General features: G+C 46.0%; 2 protein-coding genes and 1 long non-coding RNA gene across 5 annotated transcripts in view; 2 read left to right on the top strand and 1 right to left on the bottom strand.

Annotated features, from left to right (window-relative positions):
• The window catches only part of LOC148332840 (hexokinase-1), a 15,719-nt gene extending 9,067 nt beyond the window's left edge, over positions 1 to 6,652 (top strand). The window contains exons 11-18 of the mRNA XM_088303640.1: positions 201 to 349; positions 440 to 559; positions 658 to 753; positions 1,539 to 1,638; positions 2,464 to 2,647; positions 2,716 to 2,871; positions 4,297 to 4,530; positions 5,223 to 6,652. Of these exons, the coding sequence (XP_088159766.1) occupies positions 201 to 349; positions 440 to 559; positions 658 to 753; positions 1,539 to 1,638; positions 2,464 to 2,647; positions 2,716 to 2,871; positions 4,297 to 4,530; positions 5,223 to 5,373 (1,190 nt within the window). The 3' untranslated portion in view covers positions 5,374 to 6,652. The remainder of the gene's footprint in view (positions 1 to 200; positions 350 to 439; positions 560 to 657; positions 754 to 1,538; positions 1,639 to 2,463; positions 2,648 to 2,715; positions 2,872 to 4,296; positions 4,531 to 5,222) is intronic.
• Positions 1 to 9,118, bottom strand: part of LOC148332839 (uncharacterized) — an 18,263-nt gene extending 9,145 nt beyond the window's left edge. Inside the window, exons 1-4 of one of the 3 annotated variants that reach the window (XR_015844710.1) lie at positions 8,933 to 9,118; positions 8,218 to 8,518; positions 8,059 to 8,124; positions 4,234 to 4,356 (exon numbers count right to left, since the gene is read on the bottom strand). This is a non-coding gene — a long non-coding RNA (uncharacterized LOC148332839). The remainder of the gene's footprint in view (positions 1 to 4,233; positions 4,357 to 8,058; positions 8,125 to 8,217; positions 8,519 to 8,932) is intronic. The other 2 variants (XR_015844712.1, XR_015844711.1) reach the window with 2 other exon arrangements.
• LOC148332838 (uncharacterized) lies at positions 8,297 to 21,421 on the top strand. The gene is made up of 7 exons (XM_088303641.1): positions 8,297 to 8,577; positions 9,887 to 10,753; positions 11,480 to 11,893; positions 13,007 to 13,147; positions 16,041 to 16,184; positions 16,936 to 17,218; positions 18,171 to 21,421. Exons 2-7 carry the CDS (start codon positions 10,130 to 10,132, stop codon positions 18,569 to 18,571), a joined length of 2,007 nt encoding a protein of 668 aa, XP_088159767.1. The 5' UTR covers positions 8,297 to 8,577; positions 9,887 to 10,129; the 3' UTR covers positions 18,572 to 21,421.

Raw genomic sequence — 21,421 nt, 5'->3', positions numbered from 1 at the left:
AATTTGGCAATTCAGGAGGCTCCCTCACAGATTTTTTTAGAAATGGACTAAGTTGCTCAATTTCCAAACTTGACGGGCTGGTTGGCACTCCAGAGACAAGATACGAGACATTCAGAAGTCATAATGTATCCTCTTGAAATTCCAAGCGGCCTCAGTGAAAATGTCCTGCGTGATGATGGAAACATTTCTTTTCCTTCCAGAAAACGGAGACTTTCTCGCTCTGGACCTTGGTGGGACAAACTTCCGTGTGCTTCTGGTAAAGATTCGCAGTGGGAAGAGGCGGTCGGTGGAGATGCACAACAAAATCTACGCCATTCCTATCGAGGTTATGCAGGGAACAGGAGAGGAGGTAACATTAAGCACCGTCTCTGTGCACCAGGAATTGGAATTATTCCAAAACGTTTCTCATTTGACAGCTCTTTTTCTGATCGTTTCCTAGCTCTTTGACCACATTGTGCACTGCATCTCCGACTTCCTGGACTATATGGGGATGAAGAGTGCTCGTTTGCCTCTGGGCTTCACATTCTCCTTCCCTTGTCATCAGACCAGCCTGGATGCAGTGAGTTTGCCACAAAACACTGAGCGAAATCAACAAGTTCACCAAATTAGTTGAACCGATTTGTTTGCGTTGAGCTAATAATGCTTTGCGTTTGGCAGGGGATACTTGTGACCTGGACCAAAGGTTTCAAAGCCACCGACTGTGAGGGTGAGGATGTGGTGGAGCTTCTGAGAGAGGCCATCAAGAGGAAAGAGGTAATTAAAAAAAAAAACATTCCGTCTCCTTCATTCAGTAGGATCAAATAAGGATTATTGTATGCTCGAACCGAGCTCTCTAACCGGACGTTAGCCCCTCTCGCACTGCCTGCCAAAGCCAGCTTCAACTCACGTCAAATGGTACCACCACCAATTCTATGTGTGCAATGTTCTTTTAAATGGCCACCTGAAATCAAAACCCGACAGTCCAGTATGTGTATGTCACGTCTTCATTCCCAGAATTCCTTGGACTGAACTAAGACGAGCCACTTCCTGTTCACTCTTTGTTAACGTATGTCATCACTTGTCGTGCTCTAATAGGACTTTTACCCTTTTAGATGGAGGAACCAGTAAGTATTCAGTGACTGTTAGTGCTTAAGTGCCAGGTAACACAGAACCAGGGCAGCGATGATTGTGGCTACTGTTATGCAAGCATGCCTTAACACTGACACGTCGTCCGATGTACGAGTCTGCAGCGTGGGGGCCTTTCAAACGGGAAATCAAATGAGTTGGCCCCTCTCATGGGGTATTTGGTGCTTTGTGTGGTGTGCAAGCATTGCGCTGTGTCCAGATGGTCTTATCTGGTTGAAAGTGTGATCTGTGGAACCGCCAGCTAAAACTTTGGGAAGACGTTTTTGATCAGCAGATTTTTATTGTCCTGTAACGAAGACCCACAAACACTAAAGCTAACGCATGCTTGTTAGGTTGATGTTTAAAGAAACAATGATCGTGGTGGTTCACATGTCCAACCAGCATATTTTACTTTGATCTATGTCCTCTCTCAGGAGTTTGAGTTGGATGTGGTCGCAATCGTCAACGACACCGTGGGCACCATGATGACCTGTGCATATGAGGAACCCACCTGTGAGGTGGGCCTGATTGCCGGTAAGATTCACCTGATTGGGGAAAAATGTCGTGAAACATTGAACATTGCATTTTAGGATCATCCTGAGTGCAATTTCCCAAACTTATTGTGAGGAGTGTATCTGATTTCAAATGTCAGGACTTAAAGTTTAAGATCCTCAGGAAAAAAGTCATAAAAAAATCCACTTAAGTACAATAATAAATGACTTCCCTTTCCACACTGCACTCGCCCAGCGCGAAAAGGGCCGCGCTGCCCAACAAACAAACGACGGCCCCGGATTGGCCTGCACGTCCATATTTGAAAGTGCTGAAGTAGCTGCCTGCTAGAAAGTAAACGCCCGAATGCCGAGACGTGTCACTGGTTTAGAAGTAAACCGCATCTCCAAGATGTAGCTTCACTCTTGAGAAAAGAAATCCACATCAATGCTCATTACAAGAAGTCAAGAGATCAACAGAGAGCATAATGAGGACAACCTTTAGCGAGTGGCTCGGTTGGAATTTGCCGTGTTGAAACTCACCGCATTGTCGACGTGACGTCAGATAAGCGCCTCCAATAGGAGAGAGGGGCTGGCGGACTCATCTAGCGCCATGTTCGCTGACTCACACAGGTAATTAAAACAAATACAATAGAGGAAACATTGCTAAATGCCGTGGCTCAATTTCCAATCGTACCGTGACATATTTTCAAAGACGCGGCAATTATTAGAAATCTACCAGGTTGCTTGAAAATGGAGCCAACATGTGACTCAAGACCACATACCCAATGAATGGATTTGACAACGGTGCGCCGCATCTTGCTCAATGCGGTGTGAAAAGGGTTTATGAAGAGGTTTGGTCTCCCCTCAGGGACAGGCAGCAACGCTTGTTATATGGAGGAGATGAGGAACATCGAGATTGTGGAAGGGAATGAAGGTCGGATGTGTGTCAACATGGAATGGGGAGCGTTTGGAGACAACGGCTGCCTGGATGATATCAGAACCCAGTATGACCAGGCGGTGGATGAGAACTCCCTTAACGAAGGAAAACAAAGGTCATGATACTTTTTGGCATCCTTGAGTATGTTGAAGTCAACGATTCCTAACAAATGTTGTTCTTCAGATACGAGAAGATGTGCAGTGGCATGTACCTGGGAGAAATCGTCAGGCAGATTCTGATTGATCTCACCAAACGTGGATTCCTTTTCCGGGGACAAATCTCTGAAACACTAAAGACTAGAGGCATCTTCGAGACAAAGTTCCTGTCTCAGATCGAAAGGTGAGTCATTTGTCAGAGTTTGCAATGCTTTCAGTCTTTAAAGGCAATTACTTTTACTCAGACATTGTGGATTTGGGATTTATCCTCAAGACCAGACAAGACCAAATCTTCACATCATCATAGAAGCCTCATCCTGATCTTGGTCGCTGCTCTTTAATGTCTCGGTATAGACTTGGTACAGGTTCCCTAATGTCCTGGGTCTTACTTGGTATCAGCTGCTAAAGGTTTTATCTACTGTGTCTTTAATACCATGGTCTTGACTTGAGTTTAACTGCACACAGACTTGGACAATTTGGTACTGGCTCCTGAATGTTTGGGTCTTGACTTGGTCTCAGCTCCACAAAGTTTTGTTCTGAATTTGGTCTCTCTCAACTGCAAAGTTTTGCTCTTGATTTATGTCGTAACCCCTCATAGTCTTGGTTCCTTAATGCTTGGTCTCGGCTTTGTGTCAATTCCTTAAAGCAAGGGTCCTCAATCTTGTTACTCGAGGGAGGGTGCCCTGTCTGTTTTCCATCTTTTGGTCCTGCTCATTTGAATCAGGACTGTTGCTGCAAGGAGAGATGGAAATCAGGCAGGAGACCGCCCCCCCCCCGAGGAACAGGTTTAAAGGCCCCTGCCTCAAAGTTTTGGCTTGTACTGTTTTTCAGTTACTTAAAGTCTTACAGTCAACGCAACTGTATTTATAAAGCACTTTAAGACAACCACCGCTGTATGCAAAATGCTGTACATGGAGCAAAAGTAAGTCATACAATAAAAAAAAATTATAATGAAGTCAGTAAAAAGCGCAAAAGTAGTAAAACCAAAAACCAAGTTTCATGCTGAGTCAAAAGCGAAACAATAAAATTTAGTTTCGCAGACCTAAGGCACCGCACAGGTGCGTATGGGTGGAGGAGCTCAGAGAGGTAGGTGGAGCGGGTCCATTTAAAGATTTGAAAACAAATAATAGAACCTTAAAAACAACTATAAAATGTACAGGAAGCCAGTGAAGGGACACCAGAGTCGGATTTATATGCTCCCTCTTACGAGTGCCGGTCAAGAGGCGAGCAGCAGCATTTTGGACCAACTGGAGATGCTTGATGGAGGATTGGTTGACTCCAAAATAAAGTGTATTGGAGGAATCCAGCCGAAATGTGATGAATGCATGAATTAAAGTCTAGATATTGACTTGGTCTTAATCCCTGAAAGTATAGTTCTTGCCTTGGGCCCAGCCCCTTAAAGCCATGACAGTTCCATGGATAATTAAAGCCTTTTTTGCGTTTCAATCTGGGGATCAAAGATGGTACCTTTGAGTCTCCAACTGGTACGGATGGAAGAAAAAGAGTTTAGGTTACTGCAACATCAGACTAAGCCTTAAACCGTCACCTCTGGCAACAGCTGTGAGGGGTCCGGTGACTCCCTTGACTTGTCGACCCCCTTTCTCCACAGCGATCGTCTGGCTCTGCTGCAGGTCAGGGCCATCCTGCAGCAACTGGGTCTGGACAGCACCTGTGACGACAGTATCATCGTCAAGGAGGTTTGTGGTACCGTTTCCCGCCGCGCTGCCCAGATCTGCGGGGCTGGCATGGCAGCAGTTGTGGACAAGATCCGCGAGAACCGGAGACTGGACCACCTGAATGTGACCGTGGGCGTGGACGGAACGCTCTACAAGCTGCACCCACAGTAAGGCCACCTCATAGCTGTACTATGGTTGACTCTTTTTGCCACCAGAAAATTTGCACCCTGGGCGACCGCAGCTGGCTTTTTCCCAGCTGTGTGAATGATACCGATCCGAAATTAGGGTTTAAAGTGGGCCCACAAATTGGCGGGATTAAAAACATAGTTTCAGAGCATCCGTCCAATTGTCCGCGGCACAGGGCAGCTCTTGGCGTAAAGGCAGTGTGAAAGTTTCTATACAGATGCTCCTTTTCAGAAGTTGTCAAATTCAGTGATGGCTTCAACCCCACTTTATGGATCAGGGCCTTTTACACTGAACATTGATGACGTTGGCGCCATTGTATGGTGTGACGTATTCAATTGCCACAAGTGCCGGAGAAGTGAGTTCACGCCCCTTTTCACACTGGGAAAAAACCTGGGTCACACAAGAAACGCGCTGATTTTACAAATCCTCCTGGTTTCCCAAAAGAGATTTGGTGTAAACTGTATATTTGCTGGTCAACTCGCGATTCCGTATCAATAACTTTCACACAGGACATCGACCTCAGCTTCAGACCAGGACCTTAGCTTTGCAAGATAAGAGTTTGTAAAAATCAATATTCCAGCCCAGCTGCTTACCCCGAACAACAGTTCTACGTGCCACCTCTGCTCATCTCTCACCTCCTCACCCTGTTTGTCTTTCCCTCTGCTCTTTGCAGCTTTTCGCGGATCTTCCAGCAAACAGTGAAAGAGCTCTCCCCCAAATGCGACGTTAACTTCCTGCTGTCTGAGGACGGCAGCGGAAAGGGGGCTGCTCTCATCACGGCTGTGGGCTGCCGTCAGAGGGAGCAGGAAGCTCAGCAACACTGAGGCCCTTCCAGAAAATACGACACAAACTTGCCGCTGCTCCATGGTCACCGTTCACCCCGTAAGCCACCCCCCCGACAGCCGTGACTCCCGCTTTGGGGGCCTACCCATCCGCCACCCGACCACCACCACCCCACAGCCAAGGCAGCACACAACAAGCAGGCTAAGCTCTGCATATTTATTGTTCTGCTCCAGCAGCTTTCTTGTATTTGTCTGTTCTCCTCAGTAGCTCGTCATTGTCTTAACTCCGTAGGTGTGTAATATTTGTGTATTGCTCATTTTATTTTTATATGGAGGCAAATCTATTACTATTTATATAGCTGAGGCCACTTTGGGATCCGGTAGGATTTTACACCACAGAGACAAGAAAATGCCTGCACTTTTTATAAATACACACACACACTCACACATGAGCCTGACGAGCCAAGGCGTTGCCAATGTACCTTCCGAAACGCCGGGCAACAAGGGCTCGCTGCCGAGTCATGGCTGCCCCATTCCTTCCCATGACATTTCATGCTAAGTTGCTGACCAGAGATTGGGGACTCAAGTCACTGCGACTTGGACCTGAATTGACTTTCGTCTCCGTTTTGACTTGGGGCGAGGGACACATAATACTCGACTTGGACTTGTGAGGTCAAAACCCGGGACAAGACGCGGCATGAGCTGTGTTGGGTATCATTCACTCGTTCCCTACTTCCTTATCACTACAGTATATAGGAGGCTGTCTAGGGCGGGTATTTTTAAACTGAACAACGTCAGCCAATCGTAGATAAGGTTCGCCGAGAACCACATGAAACTAAAGGGTTCAAAATTCGTGGTGTGTTATACGTAGGTTGACGTGGCCATTCTAACCAGACTGGGCATTTGAACAAAATGGCATTTTTGAGAACTCTTGTCATGTGAGCACCACCACGCCAGATTTGATCTCTTACTGGCACAATGCATCGCAGGATGTATTGATTTTCTAGTGAGCATCCGTTGTACACTACTTTTGAGTTTGTACCATGGAAATTTCCTAGGACGTCCACTTGTATGCCTTCTTGGTCTCATGATATCAAAAATCTATTGAAATACCAATTGCAATTGAACCAGGAAATTAATGAACTGAATCAATCACCTGTTGTAAATTCAGCACCTTGTTAGACAACAGCAAGTTGTGCCAAAAGCACTGAAACGTTCAAGAGCTGGATGTTTGTTCACAAGTTTTTAAAAGGATAAATAAAGGCCACCATCGTTTTCGATTCATCCAAGAAGGTCAACGAACGCTAAATAATCCCTAATTTTTAAGATAAGATAAGATAAGATGTCCTTTATTAGTCCCACAATGGGGAAATTTGAGAATTTAAGGCAAGACTACATTGATGAAGTCACTTTCCTTGGACTTGACTTGAGAAAAATTGTAAATTGACTTGCCCAAGACAGAATGACTTAGGACTGATTGGTTAAGACTTGCACATGTGTGACTTGAGCCAGTCTCTGCTCTTGACTGCTGATGTGCGCCTGTCTGTGTCGGTCACATGTCCATGTAGCAGGCGGCAGCAAATGTTAGCCTTAGTTTAGAACTTCTTTGTGAACTACTATGCTTTGTAGTCGTGATGAATTCCACATCAACTCTGACCAGAAGGGGTGGAGAGCTACTACTACTGCTGCTGCTGCTGCTGTGAGCGCTTTATTGTGTATATTGTGTCAAGAGCGTGTATGTGTGTGTCCGGACTGTACGCTTTCAATGTCTAAAAGCTGTGTGGAGACTGCATGCCTTTCACGCAGACAAAAGGGGGAAGCACGAGATGTGATGTGTTTTGTTTCACGCTGGAAAAGAAGACTGTGACAAACCAGTTCATGAGTAAATTCTATTTTGTTGTGAAACGACGTCTGCGGTCTCTTTCTTAAAGCCTTAAGTCCAGGTAGCAATGTTTTGGTTACAGACGGAGTAAGTTCACATGTCATGCAAATATGGTACATAATGAGTACTGAGAGCAGCAAACTTTTAATGCTGAGCAGGGCATTTCACCCTTTTTTGACGGTCTGTCCGCTGCCTTCCGGCCGCGATCTTGCGGCCTCGTTAATAAAAATTGTCAGACTAGTGGTCCCCAACTGTGGGGTTGAGGACCAGGCCACTTAGGACCGTGCCTCGGCGGGCAAATATTTTGTTTTGAAAAGTGACCGTCTTCTCTCGAGACGCATGTCAAGATGCTAATGGTCTCAGTCGCATTACGCTAATATTAAACCCACAAGCTAGCAAAATGAGTAAAAGAAAATATATAAAAAACAGGCCACGTACGAAGCTGACTCGGCTCAATATGCAGCGAGCGGCTCTTCATGAAGCATTATGGTGATTTATACATGTTCACACACTTGTGCTTTGAGACACATTTCAGTGGGAAGTTGCGCTAATTACATAAAAATGTGTCTACATGTCCTCAGAATACCTCAATTTTTGTGTTTCTCGTTCAGGAAAATTATAGTTTTGTGGTGTTCGTTGCGTTGCATGACATACAATGTAAATATGGTACATTTAACACTAAATTTGAGGTAAATAAGGTACATAGCCTACCTTGAATATGATAGACAGATAGATAGATGAGTTGATATTCATGTCATAATGCAAAGAGAGTACAGGTGGTAATATGATGTAAATATGCTAAATTAGAGGTGTATAAAAAGTAAATATGTAAATCCATCACTCACTCAAGCTATTCCAGTTGTGTGCTGAGTGTCATTCCTTGCTGGTTTGTTTATGGACTCCCGAACCACCTGTTAAGGCAAAAAATAATAATGAGATATTTTCTGCGCTTTGTTGTCTGACAGTTCAAATCCAGTAGTAAATCTGTTCTTGACCAGTCATACCCGTTCAACTCATTTCGATTAGAATATATCGAAACAATAGCCTTTGTCTTTACGTTGCCGCGTGAGACTGCGTGGGCGTTTGAAGGCGCTCCTGAACGCAACGCACTCTAGAAGGTAGCGCAGTCCTACTTCTTCCAGACGTCTTTTTTTCTTCTTCCCCCTTACTGTAGTTTAAACATCACGTCCTCGCTGTGCCGTGCGTGTGGGCGTGCACGTGTTTGTTTCCAGCCCTCGCCACCACCATCAAGCAGGCAGGCAGCACTCAACTGCGGGCTTTTTTTTTTTTGCTGCATCCATCCCGCTGAAGCAACAAAAAGAAAATAAAGCCACAGGAGTTCCGAAGTATCAGCGCAAGTCTTGGTATGAAATCGACATTGAACATCGTGCGTGCATGCTAATCGCGTGTGTACTTGGCAATGACGTTAACTAAACCTTGCACAAAATAGGAAAGAGCTCGTTAGCTCGACATGCTAAGGTGGCTAGCTAGACGCTTAGCATGTAGCTAGGTTAAGGGTGGGTGGGGGGTTCGAATGAGATCGGGTAGCCGCTTAAATGATCACATTTATCAGACACCCGCGTATATTTATCGAAACTTGTTGGTCTAGTCAACTGGAAATGGCCATTTTCGCGCGGTTTCCGTGCGGCTAACGTTAACAGCTAACGCTGAGCTAACCTGGGCGACGTCACTCGGGTTTTGACTTCACATTCACGCTACCTGCTCCATGACGTCACTCTTACGGTCAAACTGCTGCCATCGTTTTCAAGTGGGACATTTTGTACCGACTGAGTTGCCATTCTTCTGGCTACAACGTGCCGTTCCGTTTCTTCTTGTTGCGCCTCGGCTCCCCCACGCCAGCCACACTTGTTTAGCCAACGCGGGATTGCCTTGTTGACCATTAAAACGAGCCGAGCTGTCATCGCTGAATGCTCACAGGTGCTCGCGCACGTGAGCATTAGTTGCCCACTTAGCTCGCTCGAGTTTGAGTGTATTGCACTAGTTAACGAGTTTGTAGCGTCTCAATTGTGTATTGTTGGTCCCCAAAGCAAAAAAATTTAATATCTTTAATCCGAGAGGGAACATATCGAGTCTAAGTACGTTAAACAATGTACCAGTGTTATGCCAAAATTGTTGACAGCCAACGTACTACCGTGAACTTTCAGATTGGTTTGTTTACATTCATACAGGTAGAACTTAAAAAACGGACGTGCTGACAATTGAAATAACCTAAGAATATATGCATAGATATAGGGAGTATGTATATGCATAGCTATAAGCAGGGAGGGCCACTACCACTACCCCTTCCCCTTTGGGTGCCCTAAACTGAAAAGTCAGATGGTGCCCCCCACATCAACCCGATATGGCAATTTTTCGGAGGCCAAAATTTTGTGTACGTGTGCGTGTGTGTGGGTGTGGGTGTGTGTGTGTGTGACTGCTGCGCTGAGTTGTCCAGAAATGTCTTGGCCTATTTTTTTGTGGAATTGTTCACTATTTGCTAAACTTCTCTTGTCATCCTGCTGCCATTGCTTGCATTACAAGTAAAAATCATCATATATATTTTTAAGGGAAACATCAATTACTGATGGCTTCTCACTATTTGTGGGGCATAACAATAGTCTCCTAATATCCTGCTTACAAAAAATGAAAGGTGATTTTTGTCTTCACATACAGTAAAAAGCAGCAGTTCTGACCACTTCGCTTCAGAGGGCAGCAAGAGCAGCAGCCCGCCTCACTCAGCGGCATCCGCCCTCATGAGTCCTTGAGTTGGGACCCAGCCCCACCGTGGCCCATGCACTGTACTCGTTTCCCTCCCCGTGCTCCTCGTCCCTCAAGCTGACGCAGAACCCCAGGCATCTACCTCCCATCCCCCTGCCCCACCCCCACCCGGTCCCCAGCGACTCGCCGCCGCCCACCATGGCGCCCGGCACCGAGACGGTCCACTACATCCACCTGCACAACTCAAGCCAGTCAGTGCTGGAGGCCCTGCGCACCCAACGGCGCGAGGGCCTCTTCTGCGACGTGACGGTGCGCATCCATGACGCCTCATTGCGGGCACACGCCTGCGTCCTGGCGGCTGGCAGCCCCTTCTTCCAGGACAAACTGCTCTTGGGCCACTCGGAGATCTCCGTGCCGCCTCTGGTGCCTGCCGAAACAGTCAAGCAGTTGGTGGACTTCATGTACAGCGGCTCGCTGGTGGTGCTCCAGTCGCAGGCGCTCTGCATCCTCACCGCCGCCAGCATCCTGCAAATCAAGACGGTCATTGACGAGTGCACTCAGATTATCTCGCAGAGGAAGGCGGCCAGTGCAGCCGCTGCGGCGGCAGCTGCGGCCGCGGCAGCCGGTGGAGGAATGCTGGGCGGCGTCCTCCCCAAACAAGAGGAACGCGGCGGGGGGAAAGGAAGGGAGAGCGGTGGTAGCTGTTCCGGCGGCGGCAGCGGAGGATACCCCAACTTCCCCAACTTCATGGTGGAGTGCGGCGCCAGTAACATGGGCGGTGAGAGCGGGCCCGGCCCTAGGGTTCCTACGCAAGTATGGAAAGTATGGAATTCATTTTGTTTTTTGTTTTGTTTTGTTTTATTTCCAATTCTGCAAAACATAAACAATTGCATGGTCCAATTTAACGCGCAATGTGAGTCGGTCACAAGTGAGACAGTGCGGTGAGAGGTATGTGCAGCTCCCATTAGGTCAGTTCTACCAATATCTGTTAACAGAAAGCTAACAGTGTAGGAATTAAGATGATAAGTGCTGGCTTTTCTCTTAACCTTGTAACCATGGGCATACTGAATTTCGTTTTATATTTCTTTTGTAACTATTGCATGTTCGTGTTTTATTTACATACATACCCATTTATTTCATATACTTTAAGAAAACGGGCATCCAGTAGCTCAAAAACCTGACAAGATAGGGAAGAACTGACTGTGTGTGTCTGTCCAGTAAATTTCAATGATGCACAAATTTTCCCTATCGCCCGCGAATGGCCGGTTGTCCACTCTACTTTTTTAAAAAATAAGCAAGGCCAAGTGTTCAAAAGACAAACGACTACCTAGTGAGGACTCTGACCTGAACCGAAAGCGCTTCGTTTCGTTTTGCTCTATTCTGATTTCAAGCTTTTTAACGTTCTCACTGAGAACTTTAAACCCGTCAAAGGTTCTTATCTTTTTAAAATGTTACATTTATTGCATTAAGATAACAAATACATGTATTTATTTTAAATGGTATGGCAGCAACATGTACGGATTTTTGATTATTCTTCCAAATGTGTAGGAACCCTGCGGCCCCATGGAGCAGGCCAACAATCTGATGGCGCTGGGGGACATGGGAACGGCGAGCCTGTGCGGAGGCGGCGAGGCTCTGGGCGGTGGCCTCATGAAGCAGAGCCCCAGCTGCACGCAGGACGTTCGCTACAAGCTGCGCGATTTGCTGGCACAGACGGCGGACAACGGGGGTGCCGTTCAAGCCGGCAGCCTGTCGGTGAGCTGCAGCTCGGGCGTTGGCAGCGTGGACAGCGTGGGCAGGGATAGTCTGCGTGGCAACGCCACTGACCTGTCCGACGACCTGGTGGGCATGGAGCACTTCAGTGAGGAGGAGGACTTGGACGGCAGGGAGCGCGGCAGAGACGGAGACCGAGACAGGGGGGCCAGCCACAGCCGCAAGCAGAGGCAGCCGCTCAGACTGCAGGTAAGTGCCGGTCAGTGGCCACACACAATAACATTTACAGCACTTCAGTTTTTTACGAAATCTTTTAACAACAATCTAAATACATCCAAACCCAAGTTGAGAATGCGAGCAAGAGCAATGGATAGGCACAAATATATGTAATACCATGTCTTAAAATCAGCAATAAAGTGGCACCACAAAATTCAATAGTGACATAGTGAGGGTTTACTGTAATGCCATAATGGAATAGAATGTGAAGAATTTTAGCCAGCCGGGCGTCATGATGTCATGCTTTGATGCCCTTTGACATTGTGCTACACCTGGTATGCCCGCTTTGGCCACCAGTGGGCAGTATGATATATACTTCCATCCATCCATAATCCAATTATCCACTATACATGTATATAAAAAAAAAAGACAGCCTCAATGTCAGTAGGCTTCAGTAAGATTGGTCGCTTTTTAAGCTGCATGAAAAATATCTGCCTGAGATTGTTGTGATGTGGTCTCTGCATGTGTTGCTTCGCCATCCTAGAGGTTCATAACAACCACAATATCAATGCTCTTTTCCTTAGCCTGTCTGTGGCATTTTCATTTGTGATTTAGCATTTAACTAGCTCAAGTTCAAACACAAATCTGAAATGACCAATGCCACGAGGGGATGTTGTAGGCCTCACAAACCAACTGCCCGAGTTCCTGATGACACAAGGCCGTGACGTGATCATGAAGTTTTAATTTTGTACTTACTTACTTAATAATATTTTAGAGTTTGAGTGCCAGAGTTGAATCATTAACTCTACTGTTACTAATCTTGTTTGAGCTTTTTTTTAACCACACAACTCTCTGTACTTAAGTACATAGTGTGAGTTGTGTGGGTGTGAGTGTAGGGATGGTACGGGGTTTACGGGGAAGGGTTGCCATGGTTACAGCTTTCAGGCATGCAGAGCTGCATCGCTTGGCTTTTCTTTGCTTTTGCCTCCTCGCACTGCATTGGCGCACATGACTGACATGTTGGTGCATAGTGCGCCTCTCTCACTGAAAGCTATGGACGTCTCCATGCTCACTGTAGGTTATTAATAGACGCTGCTGCTTTTTTTTTTTTCTTTTTTGTAATGTCATTTACATGTTCTGTTCCAGGTTCTGGGAGGCGGAGGTGAGGGCGTGGTGGTCAAAGACGAAGGTGTGCAGGACGCCGACGGGACGGCCTTCGCCCTGGAGGACGGTCGGCGGGATGGAGAGCAGGGCGGACCACAGGGAGCCATGGCGGGCTTTGGACAGGTGAGATTAAACGGGGAAAGTATCGAATGGATGCCGGCAGCTTAGTAGGGTTCATTTTGATTGTGAGGCGTGTTCATGCAACAGACTGCATGAGGAGAATGCAGCTTGTGCAAACAATACAGTGCATTATGGAAAAGCTGGAATAGACAGTGACTCACACCGTGCTTAAGCTTCCATGCCTCCACCCCAAATCCAAACAAATGTTAGTTGGCTTCCTTCATATGACCAGTGGCCATGCACTGCTCTTGTGGTGTGGAATTGAAATAAATGCATTTATGCAATAAAACCACTGTCGTGAGGATACGCAGTGAAGAAATGGATGGAGAGATAGAGATGCTTCAAAAAAAATCAAAGAGCAAAAGTTCCAGCGAGGAGGCCGAGTGGCCGCATTGGACGTATCATTTTTGGACAAGTGGTGTACGCGTAGCCCAGAACGGCCTTGGTGGAAAAAGGGAAGTCAAGCGAACGCTTATGGCTGCAATTGTAATATGTCGTCGGACAAATCGGAATACAAAATCTCAGAAATACAGTCAGAGCTATTGCGTTTCAAAGAAGACGATGTGTTGTCGGTGTTAACGTCGCTTACAGTCAAAAACTGATGCCAATCCTCATCCAAATAAGTTTGCGCATCTACTCGTTCCCATTTCAGTCTCTGTAAATATCCCGCTTGGTGCTTTTATTCCTGTGCATCCTCACCATGATCAGCAAAGAAGCCATATGCTGCGTCCGAACTGCCTACATCTACATCATCAGCTGCACTGCTCCTTCTGATGAGCAGACGCAGCACAAAAATGACCCGCTGATCCTCCCGAGACCGCCGCTAAGCAGGGCCGCCTTTTACCGACACGCTTACCCGGGCTTGAGCCCCGGGGCCTATGAAAGTCTCGGATGTATGGGGAATTAAAAAAAATATATATTGATTTTTCTGTCCATCATGTTATATTTTTGCCATGAGTTGACCAACCTGCAGGCGATTCGGTGCTGCAGCCGAAGCAGCCAGGGCCGATTGAATTATTTCATATTATTCTGCCACTTGTTCACTTGCTGCTGCAGTATTTGAAGAAGACCTATTGGACAGCATTAAATTTGTCTATTTGTCAGTCAGCTGTGTCATTAGGGCATCCTCAAACCTTCACACACCCGTACGATATACTATGACAATTTTCTGCCAATCCCGAAGTGAACGCGCGTTCTCCTACCTTCGCCAATAGTCGGGAATGTTCGCCCAAAAGCGGCATCTTGGCTTTAAGGTTAGGGAGGAGGGCTAGCCCCCGGGGCCAATAAGTAGGTAAAGGCGACCCTGCCGCTAAGGCTTTTGGAGGAGTCGTTACACGCTGGTTGAATCTGGAACATGTGTCGCGTGGTCCACATGAGAAGACGTGTCATAGGCTGCAGCTGCAGCAAACGCCATCATTAGTGGCAGGTTCCAACCAATGAAATCCGTCAAGTCCAACCCCCGCCCGGCTCCTGCCCCATGAGCCGTAAAACAAGAATACCTTTAAAAGCTCACGAAGCCGCCGGGAGGCAAACACTTTGACGCTTTGAAAGAAGAACCCGTGTGACCAGGAGGCCTTCGCCCTCTCGTCAAACACTCCTTCATCTCCATCTTCACACGCTTTGTACCTGCGATGCCAAGGTCAGGCAAAGTTTGGCGCTTGGGGCACAGATGGCTCGCTCCCTTCCTTAATCCGACCCTCTAATAAGCGAACTGAAAATGAGAGCTACAACTCAAACAGCTACAAGTTTGACACTGTTTCACAATACTAATATGGACTTTGGCTTCTCTCCAACCCAGAAAAGCTGTCCGGTATATGAACCAGTTTATTGATAGTTCCACTTTTTTTTTTTTTAACTAGCCTCACGGGCCATGTCAAATATCATTTGTAGTTCACGCCATGGGCCACTAAAAAAATAGTGGCTGCAGTTTGGACATCCCTTGGTTAAAAGTATCAAATATATGGTATAATTGAGAAATAACTTCTCCAAGGCTTCGGGGTGGATTATTATTATTTTTTTTTTGTCTTAAGTTGTGAAAATTTGACTCATTCTGGAGCAGATGAAAAAGTCCTTGCATGTGCTGGAAATATCTTGGAAAATATTGTCAAGAAAAGATCGGGAGCCCTCGTCAGGAATCCTGAAATTTTTGCTATTCGCCGGTGGGCACATGTTTTGTCCGTATTTAGGATGACACTTTTGTCATTGCTCTGGTTATGATGTGCGTGGTCCAGTGGTTTTGCCTCAATAAAAATTGACTTGTTCTACAGTTCCCACATCTCTGCACATCGCTTTTGTTCTTAAATTTGGGCTCCAGTACACTCTTCTTGTATTCCTCAGACGTCTTCTCACTCTCTACAATTCCTATTATTGAATAACCTGACAAAAAACTCCACAGCCACAGCTCCCAGATCACACTGTGCGACTCCTTTAAAACGAGCGCGACAGTTGCATGAATTTATTGTGCTCGTTTTGAAGGCGCCGTGCGTGATTGTTTAAAGCAGAGGGGGACTCATTGGACCGCAGGGAGTAGCCACGACTGACAAGTTAATTGCTGCCGGCATTAAAAGCAGCCTCAGATCCTAAAAAGTGCACAGGAAGGCACCCGGCGATGTGGCCCGACCAGTCCGACGGCGGCGTTCTTTCCGCCGAATGCGCGCAACTTTTTGTGGCTTTCGTAAGAGACGTTCAAAACAAATAGCAACATTCCCGAGTGATGTGCAGTGAAAAGCAAAAGCAGTTCTTGAGATTTAAGGACGTAACGCCACGACTCAGATGAGGGCTGCACTCATGGAGGTAAGTGTCCAACGATTCTCAGGCTCGCTTCCCATCCGGGATGGCTAAAAGGTTACAAATATGCTCCGTGTTTCATTCCGACCGTCTGCGTGGCGTCTTCCAGGACTTCTATGATGAGCAGGGGGTCTTCACCGAGAGTTTCTGGCCGCAGAGCGAGCCTCCTCAAGCCATGGCCTTTAATCCCAGCAGAGGACGGGTCAACAAGCCTCTGACTCCGCCCCCAACCTCGCAGTCCATTAACAACCAGGTATGTGTGTGTTTTCTCACTTTCGGGACTTTGGACTAATGTGTTGTGCTTGAGGAAATCAACTGACTTTAAACACCGTGCCACTTAGCGCTCTCAGAAAAAAATTGCATTTTTTTTTTCTGATTTATCTTTGTTTAACGATAAACAATTTAGGGTTGCACAAGAACATCGGTATTGCAATAATTTATCATTTTCTCATGGAACTGTATTCTTTTATTTGAATATGACCAGTCAGATGCTCACTTAAATGCACATTACCACCCAAATAGCTGGACAATATCATTATTATTATTCTTTTGCTCCATGGAAAAAAAATAGAATACTTTCATGAGAAAATAAAAAACTTAACTTCTTTCGATACATGTTACCCTCTCGCAATAATGTCAAATTTTGCAATTATAATCATCCATATTGCATATCCCTTGCACTGTCATATTGCATGTTATAAAAACATACAGATATGACCTGATTATAAATAAACATTATTTGACACTTTTTGCTTCAGTTCATTGGACTTTGCGCCGCTTCTTCTGGTCTACTCATCTCAGCCACCTGGGGGCAAAACACATTGAAATACGGCGCCTACAACCGGTCTAAATTCCTTAGTAAGCCGCGTGCAATTAGTCTTCCTTCTACGAGGATAAATAACATCCTTCATTTTTTTCGATTGACAATAGTCGTTGAATGGTTTAGAAAGAAATATTTTGAGCGGATGCGCAACTCTAAATTTCATCAGATGCTCCGTGTGCAGCTTCTTTTCCAATACCCAGTGAGCCAATCGCAGCCGCCGCCGTTTTACATGGGAGGGATGGACACCATGGCGGGGACAGACGGCAGCCAACAGGCTCCGCCCCCGGCCCCCATGACTCCGGTGCCGCCCCCCACACCCAACACGGCCGCCGCCGCCGCCGCCGCCTGCTCTTCGGGCCCCTCGCCTTCCTCCCAAGGATCCGAGACCTCCTTCGACTGCACGCACTGTGGCAAATCGTTACGTTCCAGGAAGAACTACAGCAAGCACATGTTCATCCACTCCGGTAAGTTGACATCAACGCGATGTGCAGAAGCAATTTTTTTGTTTTTCATGTAATACTGTTTGCAAGAAGAATAGAACTCTTTTTAAACTTGGAAATAGCGCAATTTCTATTTAACCTATGTGCGATACATTTGAATTGAAACAAACTACAGTTATTTATCTTTGTGTGTTTAAGGGTGGTGTTGATTTTCAAACTTTTTTCATCGAGTTACTTGACTTTATTTCTGTAAAATGATCTCTCTCAAAATAATACAACTTTATTACCCTCAGAATTTGACATCATTTTGAGTTTTTTACTCTTAATGATATGACGTTATCATCTTGGAATTTATAGGTTCCCTGTAACGTTGCAGCTGTATTTGTGTAATACTCATAAATGTTTGCATATAGTATATTTTCTCTCTTATACTGCAAAAAAATACATTTTTGGCTTTATTCTCAAATTGTAATGATGAAGACAAATTTCTTTCCCTGATTTTGGGGATTTTTTTATAACCACTACTGCTGTAAAAGTTAAGCTTCAATTTCAGTTTCAATTTATTATTATTATTATTTGTTTTAACCGTATATATTTTTTGGCTTTCATTTGAGTTTTTTTTTGTTTGTTTGTTTGTTGTTGTTGGGGGTTGCTTTATTATTGGGAGACTTTTTGTGCCTTTGTAATATTACAACTTAACGAATATATTCTTTCTCAGTTTTTATAAACCTTTAGGCCTTTATTTTAATGTTTGTCAGCATAGAACGTGGAGAGACAAGATTTTTTCATGGGGCGAGGCACTTGGTTTAAAAAGTTTGAGAACTGCCGTTAGCGTCTGTCGTGTACATACGCGATGTTCCCATCATGATTGTGCACTTGTCGTGACATGGCGTTCCTGCCGCGTTCCGGCCTGATGTCTACTAAGCCAAGCGTCTCAGTCACTAAAATGATTCCCTGGGCACATACCTGCCCGCAGGTCAGAAACCTCATCAGTGCTCCATCTGCTGGCGCTCCTTCTCCCTGCGCGACTACCTCCTCAAGCACATGGTGGTGCACACGGGCGTGCGGGCCTTCCAGTGCTCCATGTGCGGCAAGCGTTTCACGCAGAAGAGCTCGCTCAATGTGCACATGCGCACGCACCGCGCCGAGCGCACTTTCCAGTGCAACGTGTGCCACCGGGCCTTCACCCACCGCACCTTGCTGGAGCGCCACGCTCTGCAGCACGCCCCCCAGGCCACGCCGGGGCGCGGCGCCGACATGACCTCGCCCGCCAAGCACAGCCCCCCCGCCATGGGGGGGCCCTCAGGTATGGCCGGGCCGGCGGGCATGGTGGGCAGCATGGCCAACATGCCGGGACACGGCGCCGTGTCCAACTAGGTCGCGCCACGCCGGGCCCTCCCTCGAGCCGGCTGACAGCAGAGGTGGGAGTCGCGGGTCACAATACTTGACTCTTGACGGGCTGGAGACTTGGGAATCATGAAACATGACTTCAACTTGTTTGTTTAAACACTCATCAACTATTTCCCACCTTACATATTTTAAAAATTCTAAAGACACGCCGCTAATCAACGATGCCACAAATACTGGATACATTGTTGACAGTGCACTTCCATTTTTCATCAGCTCACGCATGTTTGACTGTTAAATTTTCATTTTTTTTTCTCCTTTTGAATATCTTTAATTGCTGGCAAACGATTTTTCAGTAACAGTAAAAATGAGTGAACTTGCAAATTAGTTCACTGTGTCCGCCCCTTAATGTTCTACTTGAATATGGGATTACTCGATCAGTAACAGACCATACGGAGACTGTTTCTGGACCGTGATACAAAAATTGTGAATTCTAAACAGCGGCTACCTGGTCCAAGCACAGCTTCTGATTGCAAAGTGGCTCATGTTGCCGCGCGCCGCTCGATGGTACGACTCGACTTGACTCCAATTCAGCGGCGACTCGCCTGATTCTTACCACAGTAATTTGGGACGTGAGACTGACTCATAGTACGACTCGCACATCTGTGACTGACTCCCACCTCCGCCCAACAGTCTGAAAACTTCCAACGGGGCTCCAGCAGCGGCTCTTTTGGAAACCAATGCACAACTCGCAGAACCGTATTTCCTCATCCTCACGCTATTGAGCCCACGCGGCCACCAACCTCACAGTATTAACCTACACTTGAACGGTTCCAAAAAAAAAAAAAGGCCTCTGCGGGAATGCCGTCTGGGGCCAGCTTGGGGGGGGCATTGAGGGTGGGCGTGTGTTATCGGGTTGGCCTGGGGGTACGTGGTGCTTCCTTGGGATTCATGAGAAAGCTCCTGAGAAGATTTTTAGACGAGATTTGAAAGGTTTCATTCACAATCACCTCATTTGTTCTCAAAACGTGACAGTTGGTTCAGCGCCACCACTGCTTCCGACTTGTTGGAATGACCCAAAACCTGAAGTGAGGGGTCCCTTTCAGCTGCTCAAAACTGAAATGACTCGATAGTAGCTGAAAAAGTAGCTGCGTCACTTTTTGCTTGACTTGAATGTCCCTAAGTTAGCTGGCTGAATGTTATCTTAGCGTTGTTCGTTTCTGAGAAGGACTTTTCCCCCCCGGGTTGCTACTAAATTGGAAGCACTTACACAAGACGGATTGTTGTTTTTTGACTTTCGCCACAGCGAGTAACTCGCATAAAATGTTTGGCACAATTTTTACGCCGGATGCTCTTCCTGACGCAATCCACCCACAGGGTGAAAAACATGAAGGGTCTTGCCAAGGGACCCGACTGGATGCGACCTTTCACCCTGACCGGGGCCCAGAGTCTCCCGTGTCTGAAGTCAGCTGTGCTTCCCACTGAGCCACCGAAGACTCGATGGATGGATGGCACGAAATTGTAAAACATTTCACGTTATTGTCAATGACGGCAAAGCTTGATGAGCTGTTTATGTTTGATTTGGTTGAATTTTTTTGAAAAATCAGCCCTCAAAGGCACTTTCAGTTAATACCATGAAAGTTGCTAGATATGTCGACCATGACCAGACCCACAAAAACGTATCAAGAAGCCACGCCTAGAAAGAAAGTGCCATTTTAGGATTCCTAATAAACAGTGGACGCACTTCCCGGAATTTTCTTTTTTTTCTACTTGACTGCTACCAAATTTAAAGCACTTAGACGACGCGAAATCAGAAACAATTAGACTTTTCATTTTTTGCGTGTTGGCAGAGCATAGCAGTGAATTTTGAATCGCTTTCATCCTGTTGACAATGTCAATTAGGTATTTATTTTTTCAGCGCCTGAAGCCAGTTTGACACAACGACATGAAATCTGGTAGACTTGTCTTTCATGACGGCACCCACCAAAAGCTCAAAAAAAGCTCTTTCCACTGGTCCTTCCAAGCCAGACTCTTCCTGGAGATTTTGTGTCATGACGACCAAGTCTAAAGCTCTGATTGGAGACAAATGGAAAGATGCGAAACGGCCACATTTTGGAGTTTTTGTCACTGCGTGTTAGCAGAGTGTGCCACCCAAGTTTGAGGCAAGTTCATTGTGTTGAAAATGTACATTTGGTTTTGGTTTGCATTTTTGGAAAATTCAGCCCCAAGACCATTTTGACTTTTAGTTTCTTTTCTGTTTATAGTTGTCCTGTTTTTTTAGGGGTCTTCTTGAGCAGGTAAACGACAGCAAATTTTGCTTGAACTCCGTTAAAAAAGAGTGTTCTCTTTAGTTGTAAAATCATCCATTTTGTGGACATTTCAGGACCCCAAATTCTCCCGAGACTCAAAAGAGTTGACTGTGAATGAAACCCAGCGTGGAGAAAGAAAGTCGGAGGCGTGAAATGAAATTCACCTTCATCCATCAAGACACTTTGGTCACAGTTCCTACGGGCATCTACCGGCTGCCCCCCATGATCAAATACCTCGAAATAGAATGGACTCCAAATAAGAAATGTTTGGGAAACATTTCAAGCTTATATTACACATGCACACTCACCCCCACACACGCACGCACGCACACACAAACACACACAAGGCGACAATTACCTCGGCGGTCCAAAGACGGGCTTTTTTCGTGTCATATTTGAAGCTACAACAGTTAAAGCTTAAAAGATGGACCCGTTTACATTTAAAATGTTTCATACTTCAGTGTAAAAAAAAAAAAAAATGCGGTAAAAGCGCTGATCTTTGTTGCTCCTGTGATCCAGAAGTTTAGAAAAATGCTTTTAAAGTGAAAGAGCCATTGAGAGGAAGTGAAAG

This window comes from Idiotropiscis lumnitzeri, chromosome 8 (genome assembly GCF_059441095.1).
Source record: "Idiotropiscis lumnitzeri isolate Australia: NSW breed Sydney's pygmy pipehorse chromosome 8, RoL_Ilum_1.0, whole genome shotgun sequence".
NCBI lineage: Eukaryota > Metazoa > Chordata > Actinopteri > Syngnathiformes > Syngnathidae > Idiotropiscis > Idiotropiscis lumnitzeri.
Note: the sequence above shows the minus strand (reverse complement) of the source record. Positions and strands in the feature narration are given on the sequence as shown.